The 25,208-nt window shown below is 43.1% G+C and overlaps 1 protein-coding gene across 3 annotated transcripts in view; it reads right to left on the reverse strand.

The window, feature by feature from the left end:
* The window catches only part of Grip1 (glutamate receptor interacting protein 1), a 208,512-nt gene that overhangs the window by 59,260 nt on the left and 124,044 nt on the right, over positions 1–25,208 (reverse strand). For 2 of the 3 annotated variants that reach the window (XM_005397455.1, XM_005397454.1), the window contains exons 10-15: positions 24,894–25,063; positions 19,140–19,295; positions 18,383–18,538; positions 9,172–9,358; positions 8,437–8,582; positions 855–935 (exon numbers count right to left, since the gene is read on the reverse strand). In XM_005397455.1, the coding sequence (XP_005397512.1) occupies positions 855–935; positions 8,437–8,582; positions 9,172–9,358; positions 18,383–18,538; positions 19,140–19,295; positions 24,894–25,063 (896 nt within the window). The remainder of the gene's footprint in view (positions 1–854; positions 936–8,436; positions 8,583–9,171; positions 9,359–18,382; positions 18,539–19,139; positions 19,296–24,893; positions 25,064–25,208) is intronic. The other variant, XM_005397458.1, reaches the window with a different exon arrangement.

Below are 25,208 nucleotides of genomic sequence, written 5' to 3' on the forward strand. Positions count from 1 at the left end.
CCTCTTGGTCACAGTCACTGCCTCTATGTCTCCTTTGGTGTTTATGTGTTGATCATTTGCTTTATTTTCTTGGAGCATTTATGGATGAACATACTCAGTGGATATACAAGTACAAAAATCCTTCAACTTCCGTCTACAAAAGTCCAGTGGGACTGAAATTTTCAAATCTGTTTTACCATACATGAAACCACAGGTAATACCACTTAAGGAAAGAAATCAAACACATTTATACACTCTGTTCTTCCCTTTATGGTTGGTTACCCAACCAACCTTTGTAACACAGAAAAATTAAAAAAATTTACTAAAATAAGAAACACTGTTTAGATGACAGACTACAGATTACAATAAGTTACAGATGCATAGTGGACACACGGGAAGACAATATTAAAAGTAAATAACTAAGTTTTTATTAATTAAATAGATTACTGTTAAACAATATATATATACTAACTATAGAGAACCTACATGCATTTTTCTGTCAATCTAGTTATTTATGAGGTACGGGAGCAAAAATGTCAGACATATTTATTGACTTCTTTTTCATCACTTGCTAGGTGTTAAACGAGGTGTATACATACTTTATGAATTACTTAAAACAACATATGTTGTAAATGTCCTTCTTCTCACTCTATAGAGAGAGAAATAGAACTTCAGAGAGTAAGTTCTTGTCCCATTCTCAAGGCCACTAATTCCTGCAGGGCTGACTGGATCCGTAGGTCTCTACCCCGACCTCAGAACCGGACTAGGACACATACCACATTTGCCATCCCTGTAAGCTATTGGGCAACACAGTTTTCGAGTGTCTTTTTTTTTTAAAAAAAATCTATATTTTAAGAGAAATCACTTTTACTTACAACTTATGGTTATTCCAAGTTCCACGTTGTGCTTCTTAGGGAGCTTTACGTGAAATGTTCCGCTGCTTGGGATGACAGACTCTGTAATTGCAAAATGAAAAGAGGTGTGTTTAACGATCACCAAGGGGCCGGGAGCCCCCGTCAATGAAAGTGCGCCAGGAGTGCTTGCATCATGATCGGCGGTTAAACCTGTAGGCAGCGAAGTGAGGTGATTGCCTGTACAACTGTGGTAAACTAGTCTTCTGTGATGAATGGATGCATGTTCCACCCACAGGCAACTGTACATAATTCATACTCGAAGTCAACTTCTGCATTTCTTAAGTGTGACACAGGCATGATCTGTAACACATTTATCCGGGAGGCAAATTAAAAATACAGATTCCTGAATCACTCCACATCTCTGAAATCAGACTTCCTAAGGACAGAGTTTAGACATCTGCATTTTAAACACATTCTCCAGGTGAAGCTTCGGCATGCTACAGTTAAGAACCCCAGCTAGTTGTATGTCCCCCACCACACCTTTACAGGTTTTATTATTCAGCCTCCCCCACCCCATCGTTTGAAGATAGCTGGGGAAATAGATTTCAGGAGCGGTATCAGTTTGCTGTGATTGATTGGGGGTGAGGCTGAAGGCTGCCTTAATCTGTAATGTTAACAGTGAAAAGTATAATTGGAGAGATAGAAGCAGGGTGATATTCAAAACATTCGCAACCAAACCACATGGCACTGGCCGTAACCAGTTACACTGGATGCTGACCACAGAGGTGTATCAGGGACCTAGGAGCCCCCACACGCAGCAAAAGGGATGCTTTGAGCTCCAGGAAAACCCAGAGGACCAGGGCACCTTGGAATGGACTGAGAGTGGGCTCCAGTGTTGGCCAGTTAGTAGAGGAGTGAGTAAGCCAGTAACTTACAGCACATTTAGAAGCAGTGTGCACTGGGCAGTTCTCAACCCTTGAGAGAACTAAGCTGAATTTACCAGGATGTGACTAACACCTGAGAAAGGAGAGAATTGATTTGTATTTTTACAATTCCCCGGAGAGTCTAGGAGACCTTTAGTTAATGATAAATGGAAATATCCTCTGAAGACAAAACATGTACTCGTTCTAGGTTGCTGAGTACTACAGTTCTTTCTTGAAGATTCTGGAAAAAAGTGGGGAGAAGCATCAAGAGCAAAAGAAACATTAGCAGAAGGGGAGGATTGTGGGATGGCTGAAGTAAACATTCTCAGAGCTTCATTAGCGTTCCTGGAGGCTCAGTATCCCCGAGCCTGTGGTGTGGGTAGAACCGCTAAGCCCTCAGGTTCTTAGTCCAATTTGGTAGCGACAAATTCAACTTGGTGTGAGTCGCAGCACAGCAGAGCTGAGTTAGATTACACTCGTGGAAACAAAATAATCTCTTCCCTGTTCTGCCTTAACTCGCTCTTCTTGGCCTTTTGTCCTCTCCCATAGGACACTGGGGCAGTAAACTTTTTACAAGACCAGAACCTTATCTTCCCATTAGGAAAGTTCACTGTTGAGTGTTAAATGAGAAAACACAATAAAATTCTGATTTCTCCTAGGCCCCCAGGCTTCTAGAAAGCTGCCTGTAAAACATGATCCTGAAACTGCTGCTCTTATTTTCCATTTTCTGTAGTGTGGCTGCTAGGTTTTCTCTGGCCTCTTCCTTTCACTCTGTTCACTGATCCATGTGAGAGGGGCATGAAGGAATCCGCTGTCTTTCTCTCTTCCTGGCAATTCTCTGAACTTTCTCTGTGAGGGTCACAGACTCAGTTAGTACCTCTGGTTTCTCTGCTGTTCTCAAATAATGCTCTGACGTGTCAGGAAGCGAGCCCACCTGCATTTGTTTACTCAGTCGTTAGGAACATGACATTTTTCATTTCTCAACAGGACCTGAGACAGATGAAACTGTTTATTTCCCACAATAGATTGGAAAAGAACTGACTACGTTCATATACTGGGGTAGAAAGAGAAAAATGAAGTAGGTGAAAACCAAAGTGTGTTTTACTTCCTGATTGCAGGAGCTGCAAGTGTCATGAATATGTACTTCTCGAATGGTTTTCCACTTCCTGCCTTCCCACCCTCTTGTTCTTGAATTCTGCTCATTCCTCAATACTGCAGAATGCTAATGGGCCCTTTCTTTCCGACTCCAAAGGGATCATTTCAAAAAGAGTTGGCGTGCACACTGGAAACGACCAGGCTTTGCTCCTCAGCTGAAGTGCATTTCTGTTGCTGCAACTCCAACTTCCTTAAAGAACACCGTCATTCAGAAGAAAGGAAATGGGAGGGGATCAAGCAGAAATGTGCCGCCCGGGTGCTTAAGGCATAACGGGAATGGGTGATTGGGTTCCTCGGATAAATCACACAGTGTGGTCCGTGAGTAAGGGCACATGAACCTTCACTCTATGTAGAACCCACGTCATGTATGTGTGACTTTTTAGTTTCACTGTTTTAAGACAAAGTTCTCCGTGAAGGGGAAAGGGATGATGTTGTATGTTTATATTTATGTACATAGATAAAACCTTGCCCACGATGCTGTCTTTATTCAAGTGAGGACTTAGAATCACAGGGCCCAGAAAACACTGATCTATCATAGTTACTATAGCAACACTTTGCTTTTATAAATTTTTAATGCAGGGAACCTTGACCGAGATTAATAAGAGGAGATAGTATCACTTCCTGGAAAACAGTAATGGATCACTTTTGACTGCATAAGATTTGAAACATTCATAATGATGAACAAATACTAACTAATAAATCTCTTTGATCAAGCTGTGGCTTCGTTTTAATCCTTAAATGCCAACATGATTTATTTTATATTTAGTATTTCCCCTATACAGTTATTTGGCTATTAAAGAAAAGGCATATTTAATTTGGAATTTTGTAAAAAATACTATTAAGGAGGGAAAGGTTCTAATATTTGGCAAAAGAGCAGGTTTAGAGTAAGTAAATATAATTCTGAAAACAAACAGTGTTAATTTTTTTTTTTTTTTTTTTTTTTTTTTTGGTTTTTCTCCGGTACCGGGAACCGAACTCACGACCTTGCGCTTGTCAGGCAGGCGCTTTTGCCGCTGAGCTAAATCCCCAGCCCCCAAACAGTGTTAATTTTGTTAGCTTTCCATGTGATTATTGTATACTTCTCTGGTTTTGCTTTATCTTTGTTAATACTATAATTAAAAACACATTTGGGTAAAAAGGGTTTCTTCTTTCCCACTGGTCTCCTTGCTTGCCTGAAGCCGTCATTGCTGGCACAGTAAGATAACTGCCATTCATCATCCTGGACACCCCGAGAGCAGTGTAAATGTTTAACTGCCCCTGACTTACAGGAAGTGGGGGGGGGGAGGGGTCCAGCTGTAATGGCAAACATCATCCGATAGCATTTTTAGTGGAGTATCCCTGCAGAACAAAGCTGTGTTTTCCCCAACAAAGTAACTTCAGAATGAAAGTAACTTCAGAATGAAAGAATCTTCAGAATGAAAGAATCTTCAGCTAATCATGTTCTTTGTGGTAGGCTGGTATTTTAGATAGAACTGATCAAGGGTTAACATAAATTGTACATATGATTATAACTTTATAGACTTTATAGTACAGGATTTTGGTAAAAGGATATAAATCATGTAAACTTATTTGAGTGATAGTATTATAAGCACCTTCAATTTAACATTATTTTCCATTACAGTAACTGTGAAGTTGTTTGTACAATCTTATTTAAAAAGACAAAACTTAGGCAAAAGTGTATTCAGCTATACCGTGAAATCAATTCTATGCCACTTAAAATCTTTATATAAAACAGAGATAGTTTATTTTTGAGATTTATGGGCTGAAGAATTAGTTTCTGCATATATTTCCAAGGAAGAATTTTGGAAAGTATAGTAGATCCAGGAGAGAGAAGTCAAAATAGTTCACACCCAGAGATTCCCTGTCAGTGTCCCAAGCTCTGGATTAGCTAAAAAAGATTGTTACACAATTACATGATAATTTCCACTGCATTCTGGTGGGTCAGTGGTGACTAAGTAGAGTGCTTTCTGAGAATCTGATATTGTGTCTGCATTCAGTAGAATGGTCATATCAGTCAGTGATGTCTGCCATGAGAAAGTAAGGAGGAATAACAGATGTAAACATTTTTTTTCTTTATTCTATCACAGATCATTTCTGTACATCTATAATAGTTGCTCTATGGAACAAACAAGGCCAGGCGAGTTGACTTAAAATTCTTTCTTCTTGTCCCTTATCAAGTAAGCAGGGTACTGAATGAAGCTGGTTTAATATAGTTCCTATTTTTAGGTGCTTAAACCCAAGATATTAAAGCCTTAAATCAACCTAATATATATCTATTAAGTATGCATTAAACAATGAACAAATTTCAAGGATACACAAAGTGAAAATGCATTTGTAGCACAAAGAAATACTTAAATCTGTTTGTGAAGAAGGTCAGATTGTGCTGGTCTTTCAATTCTAGAAATTGGGTGGTTAAGTGCTGCAGAGCGTTGCAGGACATCTCCCTCCCTGAGACAAGGAAGTCAGCAGGGCAGGGCTTCAGGAATCCTGCTCAAAGTGTTTCTCGGCGGCAGCTCTAACATCCTGTAGTTTTTCACATGTTATATTCTTTCTTTAGTTTTTTTCATCAAAGGGTCAGTATAGTGTGATATGCAGAAAATGAGGTGCAAGTCAACTACTATTCACTTTGTGGTGTGACCCTGAGTTTCCCACCTGAGCCTCGGTTTCCCCTTTTATAAGTGGAGGTGTGGGATGACAAGAGTCCTTTTACTACTAACATTCTATCACTGGAGTAAGTACACTTTAGGATTGCCGGACACCCTTCTTGTTTAAATACCATAACTTCGCCATCACCGACTGATTCTTACAGTGTTCTGCCTGATTGCTGCTTGGTCACAGCTGACTAGAAGGGAGGGACGCCTAAGCTAAAGCTGCCCCATTAGATTTTTTTTCTCCTAGGAATTAGGAATTAGAATTTGCTGGATACTTTAGCAAAGACAGGACCGCCAGGTACCATAGATGGATGCGGAAAACTTGACCGTAGAGACGACGCGGAGAATGTAGAAAGAAAACGGTCAGGAGGCACCAGGAACTCTAGAGAAAGCGAGTTTCATCTCAGTCCTGGATGCAAACCGGAATTCCTGATCCCATCCCTCGGGAGAGCCAACCGCGTTCACTCATTTGTTTGACCATTCTCCGCGTGCTGACGGAGAGCAAGCCCTGCTTGGGGAATGGGAGGTACACCGCTGAGCAAAGGCACAGTCCCTGACACCACAGATATTTTCTCTACTAGAAAAGAGAGACGAGAAACAAATAAATAGAGATGAGCACAGACCTGGCAGGAGGAGAGGGAGAGGGCCGAGGAAGGTTTGTCTAAGCAAGGAGCGTCTGAACAAGGACTTGAATGAAATGAACAGACTGCGCAGACATGTCAGGGCAGAGCCGTCGGGGCAGAGTCCTACATTGGGACTGTGCTTGCCCGGTCACGGCTGGAGGCTCGGATGCCCTCCGCATCTCACACCACCATCCTCAGAGAGAGCTCCCTCCCGCTGCTGGGAGGATCTTCACCTCCACTTCACTGTCGCAGCTTCTCTGCCTTGAGCCTTGGTTCACGTTCCCTGAAATTTCTAAACTCCGGTCACTGTCACTTTGACTTCCATGTTCTGTGCAACACCTCTTTCCTCTGCCTTTTCTCTCTACGCGTTTTCCTTCCTGAAGACCCACGGTCCCTTTCAGTCCTCCCTTTCTTCTGTCTCTTGGGCTGATCCTGTATTGATTCTCATCCTTCTCCGATTCAGATTCCTTCAAATACAGGCAGTACAGTGTAGTGGTGGGAGTGTGTCCTTTGGAGCCAGCCGCCTGGGTTTAAATGCTACCCCTCCCACCGTTAACTCTGTGTGACTTGATTTTCTGAGGACGTAATAATACAACCTCTGCCGTTGCTGTTATAGGGATTAAAGATCCAAGGCACACACACTGTTTAGGAGTGTGATAGTCCACAGAGTAAGCACTTGGCAAAAGTTATCATGATAATGATTACACAATTACCATAATTATTCATCTGCTCTCCCAACAGTAGTTTGAGCCTTCTTGATGCAGTCTTATCTGTTTAACCTTCCCTAGAAGTCTTAACCTAATCTTCTTATTTCTCTGTTCTTATACCTTGGCAGCTAAAATTTATTTTAAAGACAACAACAGACACCAAACTGGACAAGTGTGGTGGGGCACACTCGTAATCCTGGCACTCGGGAGGCTGAGGCAGGAGGATTGCCATGAGTTCAAGACCAGCCTGAACTACATAGCGAGACTCTGTCTCAAAACCAACCAACCAACCAAGAAACAAGGACATCAAACCAAAACAAACAAAAATCAAACAATAACAGCAAAAAACCAAAAAACCAAAAAACTCTCACGTTATCATGCAGGTTGACACTGCTGTAAACTGGAACTTCTAGACTCAGCTTGGTCCCTCACCTACTCTGAAGATTGCTTCGCGTGCCTTTGGTTAGCTTTCTTACCCATTCTCTGAGATTCCACACCATCATCATGCTTGCCTGTAAGCTACTGATCTTTTACCTTTGCTTGGCAGTTCTTACCGGAACTACTTAAACACAGCTAAAATGTATTTATATTCTCCTATCTTCCTCCTCATAGCCAGAGTTGTCTCCCTTCTGCCTGAGACTAGTTATCTGCTTATGTTCTATGTAACATCCCCGTCTCGTTCTTTTGGGGACCTGAGCCCATGAACTGTGTCCTCTCTTATTCATTTCAGGCCCTAACATGCTAAAATCTCTCCCATATTAACAAAACAACAAAAGAACACCCCTCTGAACTCCAGTTCCCTGCCATCTGCTGTTCTGTCCTCTTTCTCTGCAGTTGTACTTCTTGACCTTGGCAAATGTCCCCTGGGACAAAGTGACCCTGTTTGAGAGCCACTGAATATAGGATAAGGCAATATACAACAGAAACACTAGTGCCTAACTAAATACGGCAGAAATTCTTAAAGGGGAGCCTGCAGTAGCCTCTAGTCTACATATACAGTTGAGTTCAAACTATCTCTCTTATTGCAAAAATCTTAACTGTACTAAAATAGTCTTGAATAAAGTGTGCCTTGTCATTTTTAAATGAATGTCTAATACAACTTCTCCTTAGCACTAAAGACAAAATATCTACCTAGTGGGCTTGTATCAATTCACCTCATAAATTTTCATTGTTCTTTGCACAACTTTCACATGCTCTTTGCAGTGAGAAGGGTCAAGCAGGCTTTTCTTGTTTTTGAGGCTAAAGAATCTGGTTTCTCTAGCACAGGGGGGAAAGTTAGAAAGAATAAAGGCTCCATGACATTGTAAAATGACCTCCATAGTGGCTATTACTTAATCAACTTGTCATATTTATTTTGGGTTGTTCTTATGGTGACATTTTAGTGAATAATATAAAACCAATGCTCAATTCAAAAAGACACATCAGGCCTCTTAAACAAAAGCAAGTTTGGTATATAAAAAAGTAGTTCCCTTGGCAATATAACCCATATAATTCACATGCAGCCTACTTCCAGCTGTGCCACTGACTTGAGAGGCAGACTGTACCTGCAACATCAAACTCGATTTCCAGGGTGACCTTGCTCGTGATGGAGGAGTCTCTCAGGAGCTGATTGGCCTCCTCGAAGGTGCTGTCTTCGGTCGGAATTCCATTGATGGCCACCACTCTGTCTCCAATCTGTAGCACTCCACACCTAATTCAGAACCACACGTTATAAGTTGTAGACAGAGTAAATAATCATTAAATTGAAGTCATCAAATCTACCTTGTTTCATTCTTGTAAAATAGAATAACCATTTGGTTCTGTTTACTCAATCCTGTGGGCATCACATTAGGTGAACTGCGATGTCTTGCTCTCTTGTATTTCATGGTTACACTGTAGGCAGTGAAATCGTATAGAATTTCGGGGAAATAATTAAAAATTCATAACTGTAGTATTGCTATAATCTGATCTGAGTCAATACGCAGTAACGGTCAATGGACATCCCTGTATGGCAGAGAAATGACTGAAGGTGTAACTTCCGGTCTCCTTGGTGTGGAAGTTTTCCTTCTTAACTACTACAGCCTCTACTCTCCTGACGGGCAAAATCTGCTAGACAAATGCACCCATGCTCATTATTCTTCTCGAATCTGATCAAGAACATAAAATTTTACTGTCAGAACAGAGTTCATTACACCTTGTATTTCCTGCATTGAGCCACTCCATAATTTATTAGCCATTCAGAGAGACAGCGCTGGAAATGCAGAGCAGAAAGAAAGTGCTGTGAACCAAAAGCATCTCACCTCTCCGCCGGGCTGTCAGCTTCAATATAGGAAATCAAAGGTGGAGAAGAGAGCGTCTCCGTGGCAAACACGCTGCCCTGCAGTTGGATTCCAAATCCTGTGACAGGGTCTGCCGTCAGCACCACCTCTGTGCTTTCTGTGTGAACAACCTGCCCAGCCAACCCCACGGTGCTGGAGGCTAAAGACACTAGAGAAAGAAATGCAAAGAAGAGTCACTTAAGGTTCAAGCAAGTACCAGGAATACCAGAATTTCCAAAATGAATCCTGCCCCTAACAAAAGCTCGCTGGCCTTTGAGGGAGTTTGAGTGTTGGCCTTCCAGCAAAAGCTGGTCAGAGCCGAATGGGAGAAACCAATCTTCCGGGGTTTTCATGTTTCAGACATAGCACCGGTGAAGCTTCCTCTGTCCCCCTCCTCCTCACACTAAGAACTGTTGTAGGAGCTGTGGGAACAGGACATCCTCAGGATCGGGGTCTGTGCATCGCAGCGCTGGGTCTGTGACTGAACACCAGCTGCCGGGGCCTTGGGGGAAGCTTTCTCATCTCTGTGTGTGTTTGTGCTATCCAGGGAGCCGGGCAAGCTGGTCTAATGGTTTTTCCACTTCAGCCATCTGTGCTTGAGCTTCACTGACTTTTTACGAAGCACCCAACCTTGAGCTTTGAGGAACAGTTAACCTAACTGTGGCCCCCGACGTGGTGTGGCTGCGCTGGTCTTCAGCCTGGCCCCAGCACTGAGTGGGCACCATGGACTCACTGAAGCCAGAGGTTCTCCCTACCCCCTGCTCAGTCTTTGTTCTTTCCTCCTGGGCCTCCAGCTTCTCTGCTGCCTCCTATGTCATTCAGTTCTCTAATATTCATTTGAGCCCCCCGCCAGGTCTTTCTCTGTCTCCCACCTCTCCCCTCTCCTCTTCCCTCTCCCCCATCCCAGCTGTGAACACGAAAGGACCTCTCCATTCCTGGATGCATGGATGCATCTCTAGCCCTGCCCACTGGGCTCAGCCACCTGTGCTCCCAGAGCCAGCTCTCTGCCTCCAGGGTCTCATGCTGAAACGTCACTTTCTCCAAAAACCTGTCTTCTAGCATCACCACTTTAACTGGAACCTAATGACACCGGAATCCCCCCAAGCACGAGCCATCTCTTCACTCCTACGGGACACAAGGGAAGGGAAAGTCTCATAATTCGCCTTGCCCCCTGCATGTGGTACTTTTCCCTCAAAGGACTTCTCTTTAAAATTCCATGTTCTGAGCTTACTTCTGCTTTGTCTCCTCTTCAAGCCTACAGTTTTCTACTTTTCAAAATTCCTCCTATTTCCTTGCTGAGTGAGGTCTTCAGTCTCAGGGTACTTCCTCTAACCCAGGGCTGTGCCTTGTCCTCATCTTGATGATTTCCTTAGCACGCTGGCTTTGTGGCTCTCCAGCTGTGTCAGGGCTGGTCACTAGCAATTCCGTCCTAACTCAGCTGTCAGTGCGTAAGTCTCCGAGTTCTCAGTGTCCGAATCCCCCTCAGAGATCACACACCTGTTATTAACCATCTTCCCCAGTTCCTACAACCAAACATTCTCCTCTTTATGTCTTCCAGTCCCCTTCCTGGGTTTCCTGCCCTTCTCATTTTCTCTTTTCATTTTTTGGTACCGGGAATTGAACTCAGGACCTTGCGCTTGCCAGGCAGGTGCTTGTGTCGCTGAGTTTTTCTGTCTTTTTGAGACAGGGTCTCACTATGCAGTTCAGGCTGGCTTCTAACTCACTTGGTAGCCCAGGCTGGTCTCCAACTTACAGTGACCCTCCTGTCTCAGCCTCCTGAGTGCTGGGATTACAGGTATGTGCCACCACACCTGGCTCCGGCCTAGTAATTCTCAAACAGTATCTCTAGCCACAGATTTTCCCTCTTCCAATGAAAGCACCCTAAGGGGTGCTTAGGTTGGGCAAGGCTTAGCTAAGGGCAAAACCAACACCTTTACCCACTGCCAGCTACTGGGATCCCTTCTCCTCACAGTGCACGTGGCCCTCCGGGGATCGTTTCAGAGATGCATCTGCCACTGTCAGAGACCCTGACCCACCATGGGGCTTGCTGTCCTCCTAGCAATGCCTGTCAACCCCACAGCTGTCCCTAACTTGCTGAAGGGGTGCGACAAAGTCACTACAAATTCACATTATTTTCTTTTGTACTGTGAATCCTTCATAGAGTAATATTTTGGCAACTTATTTGATTCCTTACAGTATTGATTTCAAACATTTCTTTCCTTCTAAGGGTCAAACTTTACTTTTTATTTCATTTTGTTTCCTACAGCAACAAAAAGATCCAACCATCTGACAAGCGTTCCTTAAATGACTTCCGTTTTAACTTCCGTTTCTTGGAACCGTCACTGTCCTCCTTCTCCGTCCACTCCGAGGTAACCTTCCTTTCACTTCCAGGCCCACCCCTCCTGTTAGCGTTTTCCCAAACACTGTTCCCTTTCCGTCCCTTCTGCGATTTTGTCATGAAGAACCTTTCTCTTGCTGCTTTTCTAAATGTTCTCATCACTTCTCTACCTTTCTGATTTCTATCGATTTGTACTGGTTCTGAAAGGGTTCAGAATTTGGCATTTCCACCTTCTTCGCCATTTCCTGAAACTGTTCTCCCCGAGGACTTTGTAGCTGCCAAAAACCGACGGCCTCATCCATTCTAACTGTTCTGCCTGACTGGATTTAGGACCGTCCTTTCTTCCTGGAACTGCGTTCCAGTTTCCCTGAAATTTACTTCTGAGTTTTCTGCATTTTCATCCCGCTCCGGTCCCTTTACTTCCTTCTGTGTATGAAACAGAGACCCGCGTTTATGTCTGAAGGTTTCTCCTTTGTGCCCTCAGTCGCCTCTGTGTGCCTGTCACGTGAGTCCTCCCTGCATCTTCTCTGCTGTATCTAGTGTCTTTCAAGCCTGCGATGAACTTCTTCACTTGCTAGATACCCATCTGCAAATACGTTCCAGCAGCTTCTCAGAGTTAGTGTTTCTAAGATCAAGGCTTCCAGGCTTGAAATCTCAAAGCATCCTTTGGCTCACAACTCCTTATTGTCTCAAATTCCACCAGCTGCTGAGTTCTTACAGGATGAGCAAGTCCTCTTTTACCCTTTTACTTTCAAAACTTTAATATTTCATGACTTTTCATATCAGCTATTCTATCACACTTTTCAAGGTCCCCTCATGCTTGGTGCTTTCTAAATATTATTACTAGGTGAACTCTTCCTTTATGATGAGACCCCAACTTCTCCGGTCCCCTAGAACAGGGCTTCATCATCACTAGTACACGTACGGACATCCTGAGTGGGTCCCAGCCTGGTGTCTTATGCTAATAGGGCTTCAACTCGTCACCTGCTTGGACTTTCTAACAGGCAACGCTGGGAATATCTCAATGGTCCTCATCTTCTGTGAAACAAACTTTTCAACCTTCGTGGTGTGTGCAAAACTCTTCCAGAGATCATCTCCTACCTATTCAGTCCCACGTTCTTCCCTGCTTCCTCCCGTGCGCTATGCTCCAGGCCTGTTTGCACACTTTCGTGCATTTGTACACCCGATGTGTTAGTCCCGCCCCTGGGTTTTCAACGCCCCTTTCCTCCATAATGCTAAGTGGAATTAAGTGTTTACTTTTGCACATTTCTGACATATCCTCCTTTTCCAGTTTTTATCAGGTTTTTATTTGGTTCTTCTCTCTCCACTTGATCTGACTTCTTGGAACGTTGGGACTAGATTCTATTCTCGTTGAAATTCTAGTTCTTGGAGCTTTTAGTAAATGCTGGATAAATGAGGAATGAATCCATTTCTGTGTTATCTTCTGAACTTTGCTTCCTGGAGCTGACACTTCAGAGAGAGGTTGCTGAGTTACCCTAAATAATTAGAAGTCAGTATTCAGGACTCAGACTTTTTAAAAATCATGGTAGATCACTGTAGCTGACAGGGTAAGGGAGGGAGAGGTGGATTATTTGTATAGGAGGAAGAAGAAAAACTCTACTTTTCCTTGAAAGGAAACACTATCATTCTTTCTCAGCTAGATTACAGTTAAAGAGCCTGTAACGTGTATGTTAGGAATGCTCGCCAATCCCAGGCTTTGTACACAGGATGGCGTACAGTGCCAATGTCTGCTACAGGCACTATCACACACTAATTCAGATACATTTTCTATGTAGCTTTGTTGATGTTCAGAGTACCTTTATGCCACATCACACTTCTTGCTGTTGGTGACACAAACCCAATAGTGACTTACGAAGTACGACTTCGGCCAGTAGGGATCTAGAGAATTATGCTTCCTTCTACTCATTCCTCACAGGAGCACACTCTGGGGCATCATCTCCATGGCAGGTTACTTCCACTAACCTTCTAGGCAAGCTTTTGAATCCCAGCAGCAACGCTTTCCTTTCTGCGACTCTTTCTGCAGGTTCCCACCAGCATTTTCTTCATTCAGAATCTCAATTTGATTTAGAGTTTTGAGACTACTTAGTTGGAGTTAAAAACTGAAAACCATCTATTTCCATCTCCATTAAGAAAGAACCAGGAAGAAATAGGTCGACTCAATAGGTGTAGGTGGAACTAGAGTAGAATCAGTGGAGACCTCAAAGGAGGGACCTCCTGTAATTTTTGAAACAGACAGTTGAGGAATTTTACTCTTCAGAAGTTTTGAAATAGATGTAAGTACTAAATGATGGTATCAGTACCTCTGTAAGCTCTGTCTGTGAAAACTTGATGTGATAGAAATTATTAGCCAGCTTAACTTAGGATTGAAAGTAAACTTACAGATTTTTTTTGTAATTATATAGTTATAATTTACATCATAAATATGGGATTAAAATAAATGATCTCTAAAAGTTCTCTAACATAAGGGAGTCTATTCCTTGACACTGTAAAATTTCATTTGAAGTTGTATTGATAACTTACATGTATCAGAGTCTTAGAAACTATTACCAGATGTGAATAAGATAAATGACAGTCTTATAGATGAGAAGCGAAAAGATAAAAAACAAGATTACTTGAAGGAGAAAAAAGATGGGCTCAATTACCTGCTTCATTAATGTGGTTAACAAATAAAAGAAAATAAATATGAATGTAATCCTCTAAAGTCTGCATAATAAATTCCCTTTCCAGTAGCAGATATTCCAGTGAGGTAAGCAGCCAGCCACAGCCTATGAGCTCTTGGCTCTGTCTCAACATGTGTCTACGTGTCTACTTCTACTCAACGTAAAGACAAAGAGGACTGGATCGCCGACACGTCCGCATTCATGTCTAGCTCCCTGGTGTGTGTCCAGGTCACAACTGCTGTGTGTTCCGGATTCACATCTGCTCTGTGTGGTTTCCCTTCACAACTCTTCAAGGTTCTGTTCACAGCCTCAGGTTTTCAGGCCACGATGGTTTATTCCAATTCCTATCTTTCCAGGGGAAATCAAAGATAAGCCAATGATTTTTAAGTTTTGGGCTCTCAAGGTTGAAAAGCTGCCCACATTTTTTTCAGTTTAGGAGGCTGTTTAGTTTACTCTCAGACATGACAAGCATTTAGGAAGTACTGAGGTGAGATCCTGGAAGGTTTTATTATTTGACCGTATAACTTGAGTCTTCTGTCTCAGGAGGCCAATCTCAGGGAGACCCACGTCACTGCAGGTCATGCGGTTCCTTTGGGGAGTGCAGGGGTGGGGGGCATCTTCCTCTGCAGGTGGGGGTGGGGCGGGGAGTGAGGCAGCTTCCAATCTAAACTGTCCCCTTTGAGGGCTTCCTGCACTCACTTCCAAAAGCTTACCATTACCATGAGCTGCTTTTACCTTTGGTTCTCTCTTCAGGGGAAGGGACCATAAAATTTGCTAGTTTTTAAAAATTTTCTTCCTTTCACCCTCTCTAGTAGTAGGTGATGGTGACCACAGAAGTAAAGAATTCTGGAAATGTGTTTTTCTAACTTCTGCAATCGGCTGCAACTCAGGAAGGCCAGGAACCAGCGAGGTCTATGCGGGCTCTGCGTATAGAAGCAGGAAGGAGAGAGCGGACCCGCTGCTCAGCACGCTGCCGTGGCAGGCGGACGGTGGGTTCTGGAAGGAGCTGTGTCCTCTGTGGCAGAAAAGGGGACGGCCCGGGTGTGAGGGAAAGGCAAGAGAGGTTCAGAAGCGAGGCAGGGAGAGCTTCCTCTAGCACAGGGCTCTCCAGCCTTGCGGGGCTGTGTGCGTCTACTGAAATGCCCATCATTCTCTCCAAGAAGCAAACGTAACACTTCTTTGTTTTAATCCTCATGAAATGTTGTTACAGACACTCTGTGTTCCTCTTTGTCAATGATACACAATGTTTTAATTCTTATGTAAGCATAGTTCATTGTTTTTGGGCTCGGTCTTTCCTTTGTACTGGAGATACATTTGAGGTTGTTTTTTTCTGTTTTACAAGCTCTGGCTTCAACTCATCACCAATACAGCAAAGAGACTTTTTATTATATTTGTGACTTTAACCACGATTCAGCATCCATACAAATAGCCTGGTTGCCATAGAAACATAAGTATTAGAAAGTGGGCAGCAAATGGTGCCACAGAATAAAGACATAAATAAAATGGGAGAAGTAAACCAGGCTATAATGAAAGTGGCAATAAAATTTTTATTCTCAGTGACTTGGAAGGACCTTTACACCTAATATGACCATATCAAGTTTAAGCACTAAAAAAAAAGAATTCTCAATTTTTTTTTTCAGAAGTTGGAAGCTATGATTATTGTTTGTAAGTCTTTCTGAGGCAGAAATAAAAGCACATAGCATTTGTGGCTTTATTGTTTGACTAACATACAAAACTATGATCTCCTCAGCCGTGTTTATAAGCACCCATTACATCTGTTGCTGGTGGCGGTCTAGCGTGGCTAGCGTCTACAGCAAACATGAATGGGAAGTACCCTGAGCCATGTTTCTGTTTATATTTCTACCACGCGGGAGAATAAGGTGCTGATTTGAGAGAAGATGTGTGAGCTGGTTGTAGGTATCCATGACGGTGCGGCCTCAGCTTTGTTTCCACTATCCAATTCAAGATGTGTAAATATCAACTTGTCAGAGCCAAACATATTATCATACATTTGCATTCACTAATGAAGGGCCTTAATGAACACAGCAAGTCTCACCTAGCACAAACAAATGGTTAGCCTTTGCAAACGGTACAGACATTACTGAATTCATTTTCATTGGTCTTTCCTGCTGTTAGCCCGTCTCCGCCAATGAGGAGTAATACTGCGAAACCATTATATGTACAAAAATTCCACAGATAAATACCCTCCTCAAACCCTGAAGGCATCATATGAAAGTTTCAAGACCTATGTCATGCCTATGTCTACCACTGTAGAAAACGCATACCTTGGATAGTCATGTCCCATGGGACAATTCATATTGAGGTATATATGCAAAATAGCTAACTAATAGTGCTTATGGTTAAACTATGCAAAATAGCTAACTAATAGTGCTTATGGTTCACTGGATACTGTGGTAGCACGTGTGTGTGCATGTGTGTGTGACACAAAACCTCATATAACTGTACAATAACTTAGCGAGCTAAGCACTATAACTATCCCCATTTCTGGCAGAGGCACGAACCTGAAAAGATCCTACAGTTAGAAAGTGATGATGCCAGGATGACAGGCCTGCTGGATCTACGGTCTACCAGTGAGGGCGAACCTTTCAGAGCTTTCAACGACACAAGCAGCCTGATGTGGCAGGGGTGCCAGTTTCACTCACAACCACTTCACTATGTTGCCCTCAACCAGTTTCCTCCTGTAGTAAGGAATTTAGTCGCAGCTAAGAAATGAGTGGGGCTCTAGATGCTCCTGTTCAAACAAACTTCCTCTCTCTTTTTCTAATTTCAGGTTTTCATTACTAACGTTGATACATTTTCTTATATTCAAAAGGGCAGGTAAATCAAAATCTCAGGAACACCACAAAGCTCTATCATTTGTACACTTTTCTTTGTAAAGAAGCCTGCAGGTTCTTGTGAGGAAACCGCGTGCCAATGTGGGTGACAGACGGTGTCCCACGGTGTTGGTGGCATTGATGTGACCGGTGAGAGACCATGTAGTGTCAGGGAATCTCTAGCAAACAAGATGAATGGCCAAAACATAACCACTCCCTCCTCAAGAATATTATCTTGTCAACACCAGCCTGCGCACATCTGGGTTTGTTTTACTTAGGTGACAGAGCATTCCTTATTTCTTCATTTCCTCAGCAAAGGAAGAAAAGACACTCCCACCTTCTTCAGATTTCTTTAAAGCAATCACCATCCCATCCACCAAAAAGATACAGTGCAACACAGACTCACACCTTTCCAATCTGGGATCAGATCTGGTTGGACAGGTAGGTGTTCTTTTCCCTTCAAAGTTATGTGGACATGGTGAGGATTATGACCGTCCTCACCAGAAACTTACAGTGTGGGGGTGATTTGCATTTCTTTTCTGGTAAGGCACTCGATCACTTTTCTCTTTGTACATATACCTAATTACCCCAAGCAAGCACTCAACTTCATCTTCCATCTCGCTCAGTCTATATTGTTCCTGGCTGCTCCAGACACTAATATTTTCAAGAATAGCTGAAGTTCCTGGACTTTAGGATGCTTGCTAGAAGGATAAGCATCCTTCTATCCTTCTTAATCAACTGCAGTGAGTGATAATGAATATCTGTGAGAGGAGTGGTTCTCAGCGGATCCACGAAGAAGAAATAGAAATTAGGGGGATGAGATATAGTTTGAAAGAAACATTCAAACTAATCATTGCTTTTTTGGGAAAGGCCAGGAAATGTAACAGTATGGAATTTATACTAACATTAAATAAATGCATGAGATTCTTCTACATTTATCAAGAGAGGAGTGGAGTTTGCCTGAAATTGTTTTAGAGGGAATGAGAAACTAAAGGCAAAGATTTCATGTTTCAAGCTACCCAGAATATAAAGGAGTCTTAAAGGAAAAAGTACCTCTTTATGTTATGACATCAGAAGAGCAAGAAAAAAAATCCCAGATAAACTGTTGTAGCAGAGTAGTGCGAACTAATTCCGTGTGAAGTCACATGTGCGGTAATCACTACCATTTTCACGGCGGGGGTCACGCGATGGCTTTTGGCCCAGAGCTGTTGGCTACTCAGCATCTGCGTGGTCATTTCAGTGCTTGAAATTCTCCCCCCGCAGGTTTTAGGACGTCGGACTTCCTCGCCCACACCTTCTCTGCTGCCCAAGTGACTAACAATGGGTAAGGTCTCACTCACGTGAGCTTTTGAAGTCCTTCTTTTTCAGTCTCCTCCTCATCATGGTCCCACGTGGGCTGGTGGAGTAGAGGCTTCGAGGCAAAGTCCCCATGTTCAGAGAACTCAGGCTGTATGCGCTCATGGAGGTAGGGGAGAACGATGAAGACACCAAAGCCGCTGTAAGAGAGCAAGGACTTGGCACAGAGCGTTCGCGGGCGGGCGCGAGCCTGCCACCCCTGCCCGCCAGTAATCCAGAAAGACACACATGACGCAGAGAATGGTTAGTAGCTACTCCACCAGACAGACAGCAGGCCTCAGGAGCAGTGCTCTGGAATCCCAGACGACAGGCATTTGTAAGTACGGAGGGGCAGTGGGACCCCTCAGAAGCACACAGGGATGCAGAGGCTCTGTGGGTTTTGCTTTAGACAAAATATCCAAACTAAGTCAGGTGTTTCTCCAGAAACAACCACCTGACGCTTCAAACACATCATCTCATTTTCATAGTTTCTGACATAAATTCCAGAAGTGATTTCATATGCACAGACTTGTACTATTCTGAATTATTTGCTGCACCACATAGAAAGCGTTTTAGATGTATACGTCCTTTCTGAACGATCAATGCTTTCCAATGAAATACACTTGGGAGATGTCAGAAATAACATGCGACATTATTGAAAAAAAGCACACAACATCCATGAAGCCAAAGGTGCAGTGAATTAGAGGGGGAAGGACTGAGCGGGATAAACGAAAAAGCAGGAGGAGGAGCCCGGAACATTACGAGGACTGTTTGGAGGAGGCGCTTTCGGGAAAGTCAGGGCGGGCCCGCTGCAATGGTCAGAGTGGTGCGGATTATGGTGGTGGCCTGGGTGAAGGCTGCACTGGCTCATGGCCCAGGAATCCCAGGGAAGTTGCCTGTCGCTCCTCTGAATTTTCACTGCCCACATGAAGTGATGATGAGAAATACGAAAAACAAACACAGAACCAAAAAAAAAAAAAAGAGGAAAAAAAATAACAATTGCACAAATTAAAAAAAAAGTAACAAAAATGGAAGCTACTTGCAAAGAAAAAAAAATTACTTGGCTTTTCCTATTTTCTCAGTGGTCAGCAAAACAGATGATTAACATCAGCAACATGGAAACTTTTCATCTTCCCAGGAAGAATGCACGCCTTTCCCCCATCCATTTTTTCTCATTTTAAGATGAATACTGAATCAATTTCTAATCTCCCCCTGTGCTTCACAGCAGAGATTAAAAACATTTTTTAACTTAAAAGTCAGTCTCACAAAGATCTATGACGCATGGTCAGTAATTAAAGATTTGCAAATCCTGGCCAGTTAGTAGCGCTTGTTTAGAGAAAAAGAAAAGAAAGAATAATAAATCACGTTGGTTCATGATTCCTGTGGCCAACTAGTCCCACTTTCCAATTTATTGCTCTGACATTTTAATTGCACTACGCTCTATCACTTGAACTTGATTTTCTTAATAAACCACTCTAATCATCTATCAGGATCAGAATCTTATTTGTATCCTGACTAATAAAGAGAAGATAAAGGTTTCAATGTATTTTGACTTGTTTTGAAAAAGCATGTTTCATTTAAAATATTTAATTCTTAAATTACTTCATGTTTCCACATTCCCTTAAGGCACTATAAAAGTTTAATGCGGATTACTTCAGAGCTCTGGTGCCTCTTTTATTTTTAAAAAAGTATTTAACATGGTTCAAGTGTAATTTCAATGTTAAGATTTGATTTTCAAAGCGGTGTCCTGCAATGTGAATCATATTTTATACCATGCCTGATAGAAAGGTTTTCATTAATTCAAAGGAGTTTAAAAAAAATTATAAAACTTTATCTCCTGCTTCTGTAATTCTAATGTCAGGTATCTTACATGTGAATTATTTTACAGCAGTCATTCACGTGGACTCAAATGCTATGTATGTATGAGGAGGAAGGTCATCTAGATAAGCGTTATAACACCCATGAATAGGATTCATTGGCCTTTCTGGTCCTCTCTGGAGCGAGGGGGGACACGGCACAGAAGTCCTTGCGGGGACACGTCACTGGGCAGCCAGGCAGACCTGGGTCTCAGTTGTCTTCAGCCCTTCCTCTCTGTCCGACCCTGGCCAGCTACTCGGCCATCTCAGCCCCAGTGTCCTCCCACGTAACCTGGAGGCTAGGAAGGCGTCTGCTCTGCGGGGTGCTGTGAGAGTTACGTGCGGAAGGAGCTCAGCATGGTGCTGGTCCACAGAATAAAAACAAATGAGCTATGAGTAATAACATTGATTCTGCCTACTGTTCTATCCACAAACCAGAAATAAAGTGCCTTTTAAAGGAAATAGCGGTGTCTCTCACTCAATGAATTTCAATCACTAGACATTCAAGTTTTAGGGGATTTGTTAGAAATCTGCAGAAAAACACTTTCAGAGCCACTGTCATTTCATAGAACCAAGTCAACTGGCCCTTTCCTCTATCCCTCTGTGCTCTCTGGTTGGACTTCTCTCTCCTGTGCCTCTGTCCTACTTAAAGCCAGCACCATGTTCACCTACACAACTGCAGCACCTGGGGCCCAGCCTCCCTGACCCATACCTGCTTCCGGGTATTCCCAGCACAGCTAGGGCGATCTTTTAAGTACAAGGTCAGACCCACCACACTTGCTTACACTGCTTTTCATTCAGAAGAATGCTGAGTGCAGTCCCTACTCATCTGTTTAGCTCCATGTGCATTTCTCTCCTCATCTCCACGTCTCAGCTGCCCAGGTTTTTGCTTGTTCATAGAACAAGCCAGGCCTCCTTTCTGCCCCAGTGCTTTTGCACTTGTGAGTCTTTCCCCAGTTGTTTGTATGGCGGGCTCCTTTCATCATTTGGGTCTTGTCTCAGGTGCCACCTCCTGAGACAGGCTGCTGCTAAATTCCTGGCTCACACAGCCGCCTCTCCCACGTTAGCACATTGCTGTTTCATATTCTTTATGGCACTTAATGCTGAAATAGCTTTATCTTGTAATATATTTGTAATGTTTATCTCTTCATGCTAGGATATACATATAAAAATAAGGATGTCTTCTGCCTGTCTTGCTCACTAGATATATCCTAGCAACTAGAACAGGGCCTGGAATAGAGTGACTGATGAAGGAATGAACCAATGGATGAATCCAAGAATGAACAACAATGTCATGCAGAGCATCCACATCCATCCGTGGCAGCATTTTCCTTTACATAAAAGACTGCTCTAGGGAGTCTATTATGGAGCACTTATTGCATGTCTTGCGCTGCACCAGCTATAAGCAGCTTAAGTGCAAGTGATGGCCTGAAAGTGACAGTGGCCCGGTCTAGAGCAGCGGAGAAGGAGAGAGAACCTAAACCAGGAGGAGCAGTGCGGCAGAAGGAAAGGGCCAGCTGGTCGCGGACCATGATGTTTTCCTTGAGCCTGAGCTATTGTGAGGGAGTAAATCTTCACACGTAGGAAATAATTAAGAGACAAAAACGTTATAAGACAATGCACAAAATTGCATGCTGTGCCTAAGGAATGCAAAACATCCTCATCTTCACCACAGTGCAGGACAGAGAGAGTTGCTGTCTGTTTGGACGTACCCTCCACAAATCTACTGTGTTTCACAGCGGTCTACTTGCTGCTGATATATAAGGTAGGTATTCCAGGAGCTTAATAATAAGATAGCGCATTTTGGCACATGCTTTCATTCTGTAAGGAATATTCGGAGGCATCCTCTTATGTAATGTGCAACGGGGACAGCCCACCTCCACCGAGTCCTTACTATATTCCAGGCGCTGTGCTAAGTGCTTTCTGTGGGCTAGCTGGGCTACCTGTGAGGCAGCTCTTATTTTAACCCTTACTGCACAGAGAAAGAACCTGAGGTTCAGGAAACTTGTGTGAGGTGGTTAAGGTCCTAAGTAGAGGAGCAAGAACTGAAGCTCCGGGGGTCTGTTCTAGAGTCCCTGCCCTCAGCCACGGTGCTGCTCCGCCCCTTCCCGTGGGTGTGCCTAACTCTCCTGCTCCAGAGAAGGGAGCAGAAAGTGGAATCCCATGTTGTTGGCTGGCTACATCACCACTGCAGTTGGAAGAGCTTTATGACACAGAAGGTGCTGTCTTTATTTCTCCTCTCTCACTGGACCCTTTTGCTCTGCCTGGGACAACTGAGAAATCCAGTGAAAGCAGCTCTGGCGGCCTTCTCTGGAGCTCACGGGTGGGGGTGGGGGCGTCCTCCTGGTACTGGATGTATCAAGCCTAGTGAGTCTGGTCACATCATCTTTTGAAAAGTCTCAGTTTCCTTCCATTGCAATTGTATTTCTCAATGATTCACAGTAGAAACAATCGCTAACCTCATGGAAAACTCTTTTATTTCCCTTTCTCCCTCCCTTCCTTCGTTTCTTCCTTATTGTGCGGGTGCAGGGGATAGAATCCAGGGCCTCTTGTCAGGCAAGCACTCTACCACTGAGCTATATTCGCTGCCTGAACGCTTGTTACAGTTCAATGTTGCCTTCTACCAGCAGAAGCAAACACTGATGTCTTAGTCCAGCTTTATAAATTCATTTCAGCATTACTCTGAAAACACTGAGAACGCTTTGTTGCTTTCAAAATTTGGGAAATGTATACCTCCACCGACCTATGGGTTAAAGAAACACTGTTCAGGCATCAGAGATCTTGAAAAAAACAACCAGAACTTTCTTGTGGAAAAAGGTAAATTATGTAAAACTCCACTGATGCAAAAATAAAAGTTGGAGCATTTCAAACACAACACAATGTGTTTGTATTATTTTTCTTTCTTGACTGATTTAATTATGATTAGGAGTCAGTATTCATTTCTTCTTGCAAATGCAAGTCTGATTCTGACGTAAAATGAAGGAGATATGCCTGTAGGCTCGAGGAAGATAATGAACTACTTTCAGGAAAGTTCATCACGATGCCAGAAGCTACAGTTACTTAAACTGCCAGCCTCCCACCTCCCCAATAGAAGTAACATCAGGTTTCCCCAATGAAGAAAAAACATATTTGGCCGTACATTTTAGTACTTAAATTCATTTTTTTCTAAGTATTTTCACAAATGCGTATTTAATATTTTGAGTTGGAAACTATTTATGATTTGTACACAGGGCAAGTCAAACTTTTATTAACAAATAAAAGCTAAATAAATGAGGCTGCAAGAGGCAGTGACATTTTTAAAGGGTCTGCTACACATTTCCAGTTCACCGATACCAGAATTTAGCAAGCAAAACACTATGCTGAAAAAGCACTACACAGAATGCATTCTTATATATTCTGTGCTTCAGATCCAAAGGCGACTTCCTATTAATTTAGAGGACACTGAAACAGTTTCAGAAAGCTGTCTGCCAGTGTGTCGGATAGGCCTGCAGGGGATACTGCTGGGAACGCTCTGATCTCCACGAACCGCGCCCTCCCTTAGGTCCTCAGCTTCACTATTCAGATGATGCTGATTTTCCTTTCCTACCCGCCTGTGCGGCATCGTCCTCTACTCCAATGTGTAACATTAAAATCCGGTAAGGGGAATGTTATACTGGAGGTTTTCATTAGCTCCAGGCCTGTCCAAGTCCATTTAATTAAAAAGGTTACATCCAGCTGAGTCATTCAGTATGAGAATTATCTGCCACTCTTTTTGCTAACTGCAGAGAAATGCAATGCAGTTTAGATGTGGGACACACATAATAAAAATGACCTCCTCATACCCAAACTTCAGTACAGAGGACACTATGCTCTCTCCAAAGATACAAAATGCATTGTCTCTTTCTAGGCTACACATGCCGATACTAGGGAGCCTTCCTGTAACGGAATAAATAAGGAGATAATTTGGTTCAAGGAACAGGAGGACTTGGAATAAAACCCCCACTGGAAAGCCTGACTTCATTTGATTTGGGACTTAAAATCCCTTTTCTCACACCAGGTTTCGTTTAAACATGCCCAGGTGGGTGGTTTATAAGTTCTCAGCAGACATACACAGCTTCCCTCAGTGACATTTATTTTACTGGCTAGATGGAGTCAAAAATTCTGCTAGGTGAGATGTTTCATCAGAAATATCAGTGTCCATCCTAGGAAACAATCAGTCTGGCAAACGGATTAAACATACAGAAAGTCAGCCCTTCAGACAACCGGGCCCTCACGCTAAATACCTGAAAGGTTGGTAATTAATGTTAACTCTGTGTAAAACAATAAGCTTTACTACTTGTCTTGATTATCGCTCATGTAGATGGGAAGTTTGACACAAATAGCAGGATGTCGAGCCATTTCCCTTCTTTCCTTTCTTACTCTGCACCAGAATTTTTTTTGTAATCAAAGAGCACTAGCCTATTCACACAGTAGTTCTTCCTTCAGTTTTGGGGTTTCCAGGAAATTATGTGTGGCTTGCAAAAAGGGATTGGGACCATGAGGCAGAGCAAACAAAGATAACTCGTTGTTTGGAAAAGAAATGATAAAGGCGGAATTAAATTCAGCGCTCCTCTGCTTCCTAACTCTGGAGGAAAACCACTGCCAGAGCAAGATAGAGAGATATCTGGAGAGCTCCTCTCACCATGGTCGGGTCCCTTCAGGGCCAGGCGGGTCTGATGGTGGGGAAGGATCTCAAGCTTGACCTGGTCGGTGGTGTTGGCCAGGAACTGCGTTGCCTCTGCCAGGGTACAGTACTCCATGCTGGTGCCGTCGATGGAGAGGATGTGGTCCCCCACGTGCAGCGCACCACACCTATGCAAGCAGAAACACAGGATGGTGACGTGTCTTCCTCTTTGGAATACTACTTTCATGTCCTTCATAGAATTTCACACAGTTTTTATTTACTTAAAAAAAAAAGAAAGGAAACGTTTCAGTAGAATAGGAGACACCACCTGTC

This window comes from Chinchilla lanigera, unplaced genomic scaffold (genome assembly GCF_000276665.1).
Source record: "Chinchilla lanigera isolate Chin_1 unplaced genomic scaffold, ChiLan1.0 scaffold00057, whole genome shotgun sequence".
NCBI classification, from domain to species: domain Eukaryota; kingdom Metazoa; phylum Chordata; class Mammalia; order Rodentia; family Chinchillidae; genus Chinchilla; species Chinchilla lanigera.